The sequence below is a fragment of the Salmo trutta genome, chromosome 12 (assembly GCF_901001165.1).
Source record: "Salmo trutta chromosome 12, fSalTru1.1, whole genome shotgun sequence".
Classification (NCBI taxonomy): domain Eukaryota; kingdom Metazoa; phylum Chordata; class Actinopteri; order Salmoniformes; family Salmonidae; genus Salmo; species Salmo trutta.
Window position 1 is genome coordinate 30,229,150 of NC_042968.1, and position 12,294 is coordinate 30,241,443.

The 12,294-nt window shown below is 45.1% G+C and overlaps 1 protein-coding gene across 1 annotated transcript; it reads right to left on the bottom strand.

Annotated features, from left to right (window-relative positions):
- Nucleotides 1-982: 982 nt before the first annotated feature.
- LOC115203328 (tetraspanin-3) lies at nucleotides 983-6,300 on the bottom strand. Its single transcript, XM_029767928.1, has 7 exons — nucleotides 6,094-6,300; nucleotides 4,748-4,939; nucleotides 4,558-4,632; nucleotides 4,318-4,419; nucleotides 4,034-4,186; nucleotides 3,142-3,225; nucleotides 983-2,142 (listed from the first exon to the last, which is right to left on the bottom strand). The coding sequence occupies exons 1-7, from the start codon at nucleotides 6,154-6,156 to the stop codon at nucleotides 2,050-2,052; spliced, it is 762 nt and encodes a 253-aa protein (XP_029623788.1). The 5' UTR covers nucleotides 6,157-6,300; the 3' UTR covers nucleotides 983-2,049.
- Between the last annotated feature and the right edge of the window lie 5,994 nt (nucleotides 6,301-12,294).

Genomic DNA, 12,294 nt, shown 5'->3' on the forward strand with positions numbered 1-12,294 from the left:
TCAATTGGGATTAGGGACTTTGACTAGGCCATTCCAAAACACATTTGTTGCTTTTTAGCCCTTTTCATGTAGACTTGATTGTGTGTTTTGGATCATTGTCTTGCTGCATAACCCAGATGCAGCTCAGACGGATGGCCTGACATTCTCCTGTAGAATTCTCTGATACAGACCAGAATTCATGGTTCCTTCTATTAAGGCAAGTCGTCCAGGTCCTGAGGCAGCAAAGCATCCCCAAACCATCACACTACCACCATACTTGACCGTGGGTATAAGGTTTTTACTGTAGAATGCAGTGTTTGGATTTCGCTAGACATAATGGAACCCATGTCATCCAAAAAGTTATACTTTTGACTCATCTGTCCATAGAATTCAAGAGTCTTGATGATCATGCATGTGCTTTCTTGCAAACTTGAATCAACTTTTTGAATGATAAGGATCCCATTTTTTTGGTTTTGGATTGCCCTTTTCAAAGTTCAGACCTAATCCCAATTTTGATGTTGGGGCAGGACTTGAAACAAGCAGTTCATGCTAGAAAACCCACAAATATCACTCAGTTAAAGCAGTCACGCATGCAAGAGTGGGCCAACATTCCTCCACAGCAATGTCAGACTGAACAACTACAGGAAGCATTTGGTTGCAGTCATTGCAGCTACAAATGGCACAAACCGTTATTGAGCATTGGGGGGGCAATTACTTTTTCACAGCACTGTAGGAAATCTCAGATACCATACAGAAAACTAGTCAAACTTTAAACTGTATCAACTGTAAATATGTGTGAGGATAAAATAACTGCCATGGTCTACAACAACCTGAGAAGTGATCTACAAGAGAAAGTAGAAGTGTATCTGAATCAAGACTAACAGCTGTACTGTATTTGATGTGATATTTGATTCATAAAATATGTAATGTTTACTTTGAAGTTTCCTTAGTTTGGATACATTGAAAAGGGGTGCTTCAGTTCATCAGTGAACAATAAAACATGTTTTAGTTTAGATTTAGGAGGTTTATTTCAATCAAAGTTCCTTTTTCTCCCCAATCTATTTACATGATTTTGTTTCACATTATTTTCAGCAATGCTACAAGTCTAAATATCAACTTCCGTTTGAAAAATAATACACAATGCCATAAAAATACAAAACAAAAGTGACTCCCTCTCAGTCCCAGCCCCAATTCTTTGGTGGTTTACATCAAATTCCCAGGCAGGGTTGAATCTCGAGTGAATCTCAACTGTATTCCTCATGTCCTCCCTCCTCAGCTTCTCAATGCACAGATCTGAGGTTTCTCCACTTGGATCTTCTCCTCCAGTGCATTTGAAAAAGGAGGCAAGGAGAGAGGACAAGGGAATAAAGAAAATTCAATTGAGATTCACCCCTTCCCTTTCATACGTGGTATTAGAATGTGTGTGTCGGAAAACACCTACATATGTACCAACTTGTAACACAAAGCTCTATCTACACATGAGTCTTAGGTAACACTGGTAAAGTACCTCTACACTACCTATGAATGGAGACTGGAGATGGGTTGACTGACTCACAATTTAGTGGTAAACTACAGGGTCCCTCATAGATAAAGGTACTTCTAATATTCACATGATTAAATATTCCTTAAATACCTCCAGAGCTCTAGTCATAGTGCAAACTGACACATGAGAAAGGAGTACATTCCACATATTGAGCTGAACAGTAGTTCTCTTCTATAAAGAGCCCCTAATCATCCCTTGTGCCCCAAAAGGAAAATAAAATAGGCAAGGCTGTATTTCTTGAGCAAAAGAAAAACAATATCAATTCACCATTTAACAACTTTGGCCTTTGGTGTTCCATAGTGTTTAAAAAAAACATTTAAAATAAAAATAAAGTTACAAAGCATGTTAAATAAATAATTATTTTCACAGTCCCCCCCCATCACCAGTGTATACCCAATAGTTATCCTGTGCAAGGTGTGCTTGAGCTTACTACTGCTGAAAACTACAAATTGTGGACATGTCAGGTGAGGCTTCCTTTCTTTATTCTTATTGGTGGAGCCCTTGGTGCGGCGGGGCCTATGTCCTCCTCATGCGTAGGTTGCTCCGGTGACCAGTAGCTCATAGGCCGGGTCGTGCCCCCTCCTGCACAGCACCACACAAGCACACAGCATCCCCAGCATCTACAAGCAGATGGAGGAGTACAACAGTATGCATAGTTAGCATTATCATCATCACTGCACCCAGAATAAAATTTCACGTGCACTGGCCAGCTACTCAGTCTTGTTGTGAAAGACTAGAATTAGAATCCTGCTCCTAGAGTGACAGTAGTGAGGGTTTCTGTCCCAGCCTTGTGCCATGCCATCACACGAGATTCGATTAATTGAAGAGAACTTGGTGTGTGAAGTTCTTCAAATTAAGGAGAACAAAAAGGAGAACCAGAAGATTCCTACCTACAAAAAAGGTAGAAAAAGAACACAGGTCGAGGCACTCTAGTCTTTATTAACCGGGTACATTGAGCATTAACACCTGCACAATGTGACGCATGCCTTCATCAGGGCTGGTTTTTAAATGCTCTTTATGCCTGGAGAATAAAGGCTCTCTATATCAAAACCCACTAAAGTGCTTCAACCTTGAGTTTTCTACCACTTTCCACCTTTTTGGTGGATATGTTTCTTCCTGATCTCCCCCATCCCAGAGACAACCGTGGCTGTTTGGGATACCTGCAGCATTCTACATTATTATGACTCATGAGACTGCATTTGAACATCCATTTCATAATCACTATGCATCCAGTGACTCCACAAATAGAGCAAGTTATCCTCATAAGGAGAAGGGAAGTGACTGGTCAGCAGAACCCATGTTGTGATGTCCCCGTAGTGTTGAAACATTGAAAAAGCGATTTGACACAATCAGGTCAGCTTCTCAGCAGCAGCTCGAGGCCTACTAGACTAGAGACTCCCACTGCAGGAGGACATTACTGCAGCTCTAGTTAACATGCACCTGGTTCAGATGTTATTACAGAAGGACTCAAATATCAGCCTAGGAACAGTGGATTAACTGCCTTGTTCAGGGGCAGAACGACAGAGTTTTACCTTGTCAGCTCGGGGATTCGATCTTGCAACCTTTCGGTTACAAGTCCAACGCTCTAACCACTAGGCTACCTGCCTATATTTGTTTACCTGTATTGCAGCGAAGGTCAGAGCAGCCCAAATGACATACATCATGATTTCTTTCAGCTTTTTCACAACAAGAGCTTCACAGCCCTAGAGGAAAAAAATACAAATATTATATGTCAGTATTTTCTTTATGAAAGAAATGTGCCGGTCGAATGTCCAACCAAATCAAATAGATTCCCATTTGAATGCCGTCATGTGTTGGGAAATGGTTTTCTAGGAGAGCCCACTGACAATTCATTGACACCACATGCAAGTGACTACAATAAATATGCAAGGAGAAATGAGGGCCAACAAAGTAAATGTTGGCTCCTTGCACAATATCCCTGTTACAGTGTTAATTTAAAAATAAATTCTGTGCCTCCATCCTTGGTACAGTAGCTAGTTAGCTAACTAGCCAACTTGATTTGCACGGTATCCAGCAATTTAAGCTACTTGACTAGGCATTAGATTAGGAGGGAAGAGGAGGGAAGCAAAATGACTTCATCTAAATATTCCTCCTTGGTGGACTTTTCAGACTGACTGGCGCGGGAAACCTTGTGGGCCAGTACCAGTTGATACAATGTTGTAAGTTCTCTAGTGAGAGCGCAATCTCAAAACAGACAGGCATAGTAGAGAGATGATGCGATTGAAAGACAACCTGAACCAATCACCATGCGTAGCCAATGGGATTTGTAATAAATGCCATTTAGCTGATACTTTTATCCAAAGTGACTTACAGTCATGCGTGCATACATTTTACGTTGGTGTGGTCCTGGGATTCAAACCCACTACCCTGGCGTTACAAGCGCCATGCTCTACCAACTGAGCTACAAAGGTCCATTTATAGACAATATTTATTTTCATTGGGCTATTTGCCGGCTAAAGGAAACGCTTGGGTGTGCGTGTTCTCTCTTACCTCTGGGTAGAGGTCACCAGGCCGGCTCATGGTTCCAGTACAGTTGCTGATGTTGGGTTTACAGCAGCTAACTGGAACACTGTTGTTTCTGGACTCCTTGAACCAGTGAGTATTCCTCCAGTCAGAGTAGTTGTGAATGCCACAGCAGTGAAGCTATGACGGGGGAAAGGGTGGGAGAGAGACGGGGAGAGAGAGTGAGACTGCTGTAGGCACCTGCAAACTCACCTATAGTCATCTTTTAAAAAACATGTCAGGAGAAATAAATCCAGACGCGTTGTTCTCACCTGTCTCTGCACATAGTCGATGGCACGGCTGGGGGCGTCTGTGTTGGTGCCATTGTATTCATCATACACCTTCTGAATGGAGTGGTTCACCTGATCTTCCACCTGAGTACAAGCAACAACATCAATTTCATCTGTGCAAGAATTGTAACATTCATATTAAATTCTAACAAACTGCATTCCCATTCACCCTTTTCTATTGTTATTGTGTGATATGACACTAGACAGTAGGCCAATACTAACCCTAGCTCTGTAGATATAGCCAATAACAACCACAACAACTTCTGTGACAAACACCAGCAGGAGAATGACAGCAAACTGCAGAGCAAAGAGAAGAGATATGATCAATTCAATATCTAGTCCAAAGATAAGAAATTACTTTTACTTGCATTATACAAATTACATTTGTATCCATGTGCTTTTCAATACTTACAGCTGTTAGTCCGCAGGAGCTTTCCCGTATTGTGGCACAGCATCCAATCAGCCCAATGATAAACAGCAGAGTCCCGACTGCTATTATAATGGACGCTGGGATCAAGGTGTACACATCCTCAAAGAAGTGGTCATAGTCATCATATGTGATGAACACATAGGCTCCAATGTAACACAGAATTCCAGCTGCAGCCTAGAGAGGGGGCAGTGAGAGGGAGACAGAGCAAGAGAAAGAGTCTGGGTCAGGCATGTAACATCCAAAGTTTTTTTGCTTATCAGAAAGAAAACCCAATATTGTGTGCAGACTGAGACATAGCTTTATGTGTGTTTGTTAAACAATGTTGGTATGTGGTCACTGGCTAGCTACTGGTGTGTAGCAAGGGTATCCTCAGTTTCACTTTAAAAACTAGTGTGACTCTAAAGTTATTTTGGAGTGAGTTAAGTAATTACATTTTTTTTATTTCATTAATATGACCCATGTATTTGCAATGAGACGTAATATGTTATTATTCAAATAAATACAAAACTACTTGATATCTGTCCCTAAATGCAATATATTTTTACTTGAAACAAATGTATCTACAATTAGTCAATATAAAATTTAAAAAAAGATGTATTCTTACAACAATTGTAACCCCTGACATTCTATTTTATTTGAGGTACTTTAACTTTTAAAACGGTTTTCACTGGCAATTCATGTATAGGGATTTTTATTTATTGTTTTTGTTTATTATTTTACTGTAATGCTATTTTATGTTTCCTCAGAGAAAAATACACGTGGTGAAGTCCTATGTTTTTTTTCTATTATATTGCAATTGGAAATTTGGTTTAAAAAAATAAAAAGGAATACTCAGTCATGTAAAGTTAAGCTAAGTGAACATTGCAGCACACTGTATTACCAAGCACTACCAGACTTGTCTGGCTGCTACCCAGACTCCTTGCTCGGCCCAAACGTCTGTTTACTTAACGAGTTTTCTTCCTCATGTTAACTAGCATGTGGCAACAGCAGCCATTTACGGAAAGTGTCTTATATACACACAGGAATGCTGTCATACCCACCAACGGGTCGGATCTGCTGTCTACCTGTCCTTGTTCTACCCGTGCTTGCAATAACAGCAAAGCAAACATTTCAGAAATAATGTATATTTTAATAAACAAACTAGACAAGATGGTTGGAAAGCTCCACATATTCATTTTGTAGAGAATTAACGTGAGCTAGCTAATGTTAGGAGACGCCTCCCTTTGCTGCAGCTAACGTTAGCAATTTCTGTTGCGTACTGTAATTAATCCCAACCTTGACTACCTAGCGTCAAATACATGTTTTGAAACAAGTTCGTGATATTTTACCCAGAATATTAGATTCAGAAACACCAGGACGGTCTTTGATGAAGTAATCCCACACTGGCCCATGGTTGCGCTGGAATCCAAATATGTTACTGTAATTTCGGATGGATCATGGATGTTGTTATGATAGTAAAATGGCTGCCCTGTCCGTTCTTATTATACCTCAGTGCAGTGGTAGGTTCTGCCCCACTGCCTTCTTCTTCTACAAAATCGCCAAAAGAGCGGATATGTCACGTGTGCAAATGAGATCATCAAAACAACCCGACGGTAAACTTCTTCTTCTGTGGGGTTTATCGGTGGATGGCATCCACTGTGATGGGTCATTACTGCCACCTACTGTACTGAAGTGTGAGCTAGAGGGAGAGGAATCCTACCTAAATCCTACCTGCCAGCCCTGTTTCTCTTATAAAAAATATAAACAATTAGACTGTATCTAATGTAAAAAATGGTGCTGACAGAGAGGGCTGCCTCGCTTCTAGTCTTTAGGAAATGTTGCAGTATTTAGTTTTTTTATGTATTATTTCTTACATTGTTAGCTCAGAAAATCTTAAGTGTTATTACACACAGCCGGGAAGAACTATAAGATATCAGAGCGGCATCAACTTACCAGCACTACGACCAGGAATACAACTTTCCCGAAGCGGATCCTTTGTCCGAACTATCCAGGGAATTTGAGCTGATTCCAGAGGCTGATCCAAAACAACGCCGCCAGAGAAGAGGTAGACGGAGCGATCTTCTGGTCAGACTTCGGAGGCGCACACACCACCCACCGCTTACAAGTATATTACTCGCTAATGTCAAGTCTCTGGATAACAAGGTAGATTAAATTAGGGCAAGGGTTGCTTTCCAGAGAGACATCAGGTATTGTTACATACTCTGTTTCACAGAAACATGGCTATCTTGGGATATGCTGTAGGAGTCGATTATGCCACCTGGATTCTTTGTACGTCGCGCCGACGGGAGTAAACATCTCTCCGGGAAGAAGAAGGAGTGTGTTTCATGATTAACGACTCTTGGTGTAATTGTAACAACATACAGGAATTCAAGTCCTTTTGTTCACCTGACCTAGAATTCCTCATAATCAAATGCCGACTGTATTATCTCCCAAGAGAATTCTCCTCGGTTATTGTCACAGCCGTGTATATCTCCCCTCAAGCCGATACCACGACGGCCCTCAAGGAACTTCACTGGACTTTATGAAAACTGGAAACCATATATCCCGAGGCTGCATTTATTGTAGCTGGGGATTTTGACAAAGCAAATTTGAGAACAAGGCTACCTAAATTCTATCAGCATATTGACTGTATTACTCGCTCTGGCAAAACTCTGGATCACTGCTACTCTAACTTCCGCAATGTATACAAGGCCCTCCCCCGCCCTCCTTTTGGCAAATCTGACCACGACTCCATTTTGCTGCTCTCTTTCCCTTCCTTTAGGCAAAAACTCAAACAGGATTTACCTGTGTTAAGAACTATTCAACGCTGGTCTGACCAATCGAAATTCACGCTTCAAGATTGTTTTGACCATGTGGACTGGGACATGTTCCGGGTGGCCTCAGAGAATAATATCAACGTATACTCTGATTTGGTGAGTGAGTTTATAAGGAAGTGTATAGGAGATGTTGTACCCACTGTGACTATTAAAACCTACCCTAACCAGAAACCGTGGATAGATGGCGGAATTTGCGCAAAACTGAAAGCACGAACCACCGCATTTAACCATGACTGGGATTATAGCCAAAAACAAACAGTGTAGTTATTCCCTCCACAAGGTAATCAAACAAGCAAAATGTCAGTTTAGAGCCAAAGTGGAGTCGCAATTCAACAGCTCAGACACGAAACGTATGTGGCAGGGTCTACAGACAATCGCGGACTACAAAAAGAAAACCAGCCACGTCACGGACACCGACGTCTTGCTTCCAGACAAACTAAACACCTTCTTTGCCCGCTTTGAGGATAATACAGTGCCACTGACGCGGCCCGCTACCAAGGACTGTGGGCTCTGCTTCTCTGTGGCAAATGAGTAAGACATTTCAACGTGTTAACCCTCACAAGGATGCCGGCACAGACGGCATGACTAGCCGCGTCCTCAGAGCATGCGCAGACCAGCTGGCTGGTGTGTTTACGGACATATTCAATCTCTCCCTATCCCAGTCTGCTGTCCCCACATGCTTCCATCTGCTGCCACCATTGTTACTGTTCCCAAGAAAGCTAAGATAACTTAGCTAAATGACTACCACCCCGTAGCACTCACTTCCGTCATCATGAAGTGCTTTGAGAGACTAGTCAAGGACCATATCACCTCCACCCTACCTGACACCCTAGACCCACTCCAATTTGCTTACCGCCCCAATAGGTCCACAGACGACGCAATCGCAATCACACTGCACACTGCCCTAACCCATCTGGACAAGAGGAATACCTATGTAAGAAAGCTGTTCATTGACTACAGCTCAGCATTCAACACCATAGTACCCTCCAAGCTCATCATTAAGCTAGAGGCCCTGGGTCTCAACCCCGCCCTGTGCAATTGGGTCCTGGACTTCCTGACGGGCCTCCCCCAGGTGGTAAAGGTAGGAAACAACATCTTCACTTCGCTGATCCTCAACACTGGGGCCCCACAAGGGTGCGTGCTCAGCCCCCTCCTTACTCCCTGTTCACTCATGACTGCGTGGCCATGCACGCCTCCAACTCAATCATCAAGTTTGCAGACGACACAACAGTACTAGGCTTGATTACCAACAACGACGAGACAGCCAACAGGGAGGAGGTTAGCGCACTCGGAGTGTGGTGTTAGCAAAACAACCTCTCACTCAACGTCAACAAAACAAAGGAGATGATTGTGGACTTCAGGAAACAGCAGAGGGAGCACCCCCCATCCACATCAACGGGGCAGCAGGGGAGAAGGTTGAAAGTTTTAAGTTCCTTGGCGTACACATCACGGACAAACTGAAGTGGTACACCCACACAGACAGTGTGGTGAAGAAGGCGCAACAGCGCGGTGAATCACTATCAAGGTGAATCAGACTTGTGATACAGTGAATTATAAGTGAAATAATCTGTAAACAATTGTTGGAAAAATGACTTGTGTCATGCACAAAGTAGATGTCCTAACCGACTTGCCAAAACTATAGTTTGTTAACAAGAAATTTGTGGAGTGGTTGAAAAACAAGTTTTAATGACTCCAACCTAAGTGTATGTAAACTTCCAACCTCAACTTTATTTATTCTTATTCCATCCCTTTACTTAGATTTGTGTGCATTCTGTAGTTGTTGTAGAATTGTTAGATTACTTGTTAGATATTTCTGCACTGTCGGAACTAGAAGCACAAGCATTTCGCAACACTCCGAATAACATCTGCTAACCATGTGTATGTGACCAGTAACATTTGATTTGGTTTGATGATGTTCTACTTAGTATGCTCATTAAACTCAATTCCTGTATCCCCTTCTCCCTCATACTGGATCTCAGTCTCTCTTCCCTTTCATACTGCTCACACTATATCAGCACATGCACCACTGTCTGTTTCCTGGCAAAAATCACACCTTCCTGTTGGATGCTGTCTTATGCAATCAGCTGTGTCCATCTTGAAGCTGGTGGGGACAGTAGACTGGGATAAAGGAGAGATTGAATGTATCCGTAAACACTCCAGCCAGCTGGTCTACTCATGCTCTGAGTGCACGGCTAGGGATGCCGTCTGGGCCAGCAGCCTTGCAAAGGTTAACACGCTTAAACGTTTTACTCACGTCGGCCACAGAGAACAAGAGCCCACAGTCCTTGGGAGCGGGCCGCGTCGGTGGCACTGTGTTATCCTCAAAGCAGGCAAAGAAGGTGATTAGCTTGTCTGGGAGCAAGACGTCGGTGTGGCTGGTTTTCCTTTTATAATCCGTGATTGTCTGTAGACCATGCCTCATACGTCTCGTGTCTGAGACGTTGAATTGCGACTCCACTTTGTCTCTGTACTGACGATTTGCCTATTTGATTGCCTTACGGAGAGAATAACTACCCACCACCCAAAACTCATGTTCCCAGCATGCCTGTAGCACCCCTTTCGCAGGATGAGACACCCCATGTGTCACGTCCTGACCAGTAAAGGGGTTATTTGTTATTGTAGTTTGGTCAGGACATGGCAGGGGGTGTTTGTTTAGAGTGTTTTGGGGTTTGTTGGGCTATGTTCTTATGTAAGAGGGGGGTTTGTTTTATGTTTCGGGGTTTGTGGTTAATGTTCTATGTTTGTATATTTCTATGTTCATTCTAGTCTTTCTATTTCTATGTTTAGTTAATGGGGTTGACCTTCAATTGGAAGCAGCTGCTCCTCGTTGCTTCTAATTAAAGGTCCTATTTAAGAGGGGTGTTTTTCTGTGGGATTTTGTGGGTAGTTGTTCCTTGTATAGCTATATGCCTTACAGGACTGTTTATTGTCATTATTTTTGTATACGTGTGTTTTGTTTTTCCTTCTTTCTGCCGAATAAAAGAAGATGAGTATACACATTCCCACTGCATTTTGGTCAAATTCTTACAACGCCCATGACAGAACTACCCACCACCAAAGGACCAAGCAGCGGGGTAAGGAGCACGATGAAGAAGGATGGACATGGGCGGAGATGAGGATGAGCATATCCAGAGCTATGGAGGAGTGAAGGGAGCCTGAGAGGCAGCCCCCCAAAAAATGTTGGGGGGGCACACGGGTAGTTTGGCTAGGGCAGGGTTGAGCTCTAAGCCAACTCCCCGTGCTTACCGGAGGCAGCGTGGTACTGGTCAGGCCCCGTGCTATGATGCGCACGGCGTTGGGGTGATGCGCACGGCGTTGAGGCCGAGCATCCACAGGCCGGTGTGCTCGGTGCCAGCGTTGCGCATTTGCCGGGGAGAAGCGGGCACCCAGCCAGTACGGGTGGTGCCAGTCCTGCGCTCGAGACCGCCAGTGCGCCTCCACGGCCCAGTGTATCCTGTTCCCGCTCCCCGTACTACCCCTGAGGTGCGTGTCTCCAGTCTGGCGCCTCCAAAGCCAGCACCACTTACCAGGCCTCCAGTGCGTCAGCCCAGTCTAGTATGTCCTGTTCCCGCTCCTCTCACTAGCCTTGGGGTGCATGTCTCCAGTCTGATACCTCCACTACCAGCCCCAGGCCTCCAGTGCGTCAGCCCAGTCCAGCTCGTCCTGCTCCTGCTCCTCGCACTAGCCCTGTGGTGCGTGTCCCTAGTCTGGCACTTCCTAAGCCAGCCCCACGCATCAGGCCTTCAGTGCGCAGTCCCCGTCCAGAGTGTCCGGCGACAGTGCCTCGTCCAGAGTGTCCGGCGACAGTGCCTCGTCCAGAGTGTCCGGCGACAGTGCCTCGTCCAGAGTGTCCGGCGACAGTGCCTCGTCCAGAGTGTCCGGCGACAGTGCCTCGTCCAGAGTGTCCGGCGACAGTGCCTCGTCCAGAGTGTCCGGCGACAGTGCCTCGTCCAGAGTGTCCGGCGACAGTGCCTCGTCCAGAGCTTCTGGCGACAGTGCCCCGTCGAGAGACGGCTCACAGTCCGGAACCGAGAGAGACGGCCCACAGTCTGGAACCGAGAGAGACGGCCCACAGTCCGGAACCGAGAGAGACGGCCCACAGTCCGGAACCGGCGCAGCCAGAGTCGCCCTCCAGTCCGGAACCGGCGCTCCCAGAGTTGCCCTCCAGTCCGGAGCTCCCAGAGTCGCCCTTCAGCCCGAGGACTCCAGCGATGCGCATCAGCCCGAGGTCTCCAGCGACGCACATCAGCCCGAGGTCTTCAGCGATGCGCCATAGCCCAGAGACTTCGGGAGGGGTAAAATTTTATAAGTATTTAGCGGGGGTGGACAGGTTAGGTTGGGGAGTAAGGCCGGAGCCTGAGCCACCTCCGTAGGAGGAGGTTGGGGAGGGGGGGGGTGTAGCACAAGAACCGTCGGTGACGGTGGCCACCCTCCCTTCCCTCCCTTTTGTTTGGGATTTTTTTGTTTTGGGGTTTATTTTTGTGTTTTTTTTTGTTTGAGGTGCATCCAGGGTCTGCACCTTTGGGGGGGGGGGGGGGGGGGGGGGGGGTACTGTCACGTCCTGACCAGTAAAGGGGTTATTTGTTATTGTAGTTTGGTCAGGACGTGGCAGGGGGTGTTTGTTTAGAGTGTTTCGGGGTTTGTTGGGCTATGTTCTTCTGTAAGAGGGGGGTTTGTTTTATGTGTTTCGGGGTTTGCGGTTAATGTTCTATG

Bases quoted from the DNA above. Each gene is read 5' to 3' on its own strand.
- LOC115203328 (XM_029767928.1), bottom strand. From the start codon at position 6,156: ATGGGCCAGTGTGGGATTACTTCATCAAAGACCGTCCTGGTGTTTCTG. The intron at 4,187-4,317 runs GTGAGAACAACG...CCCCCGTCATAG, and splicing joins TCGACTATGTGCAGAGACAG to CTTCACTGCTGTGGCATTCA. The intron at 3,226-4,033 runs GTAAGAGAGAAC...TTTTTCCTCTAG, and splicing joins CTGGTGACCTCTACCCAGAG to GGCTGTGAAGCTCTTGTTGT.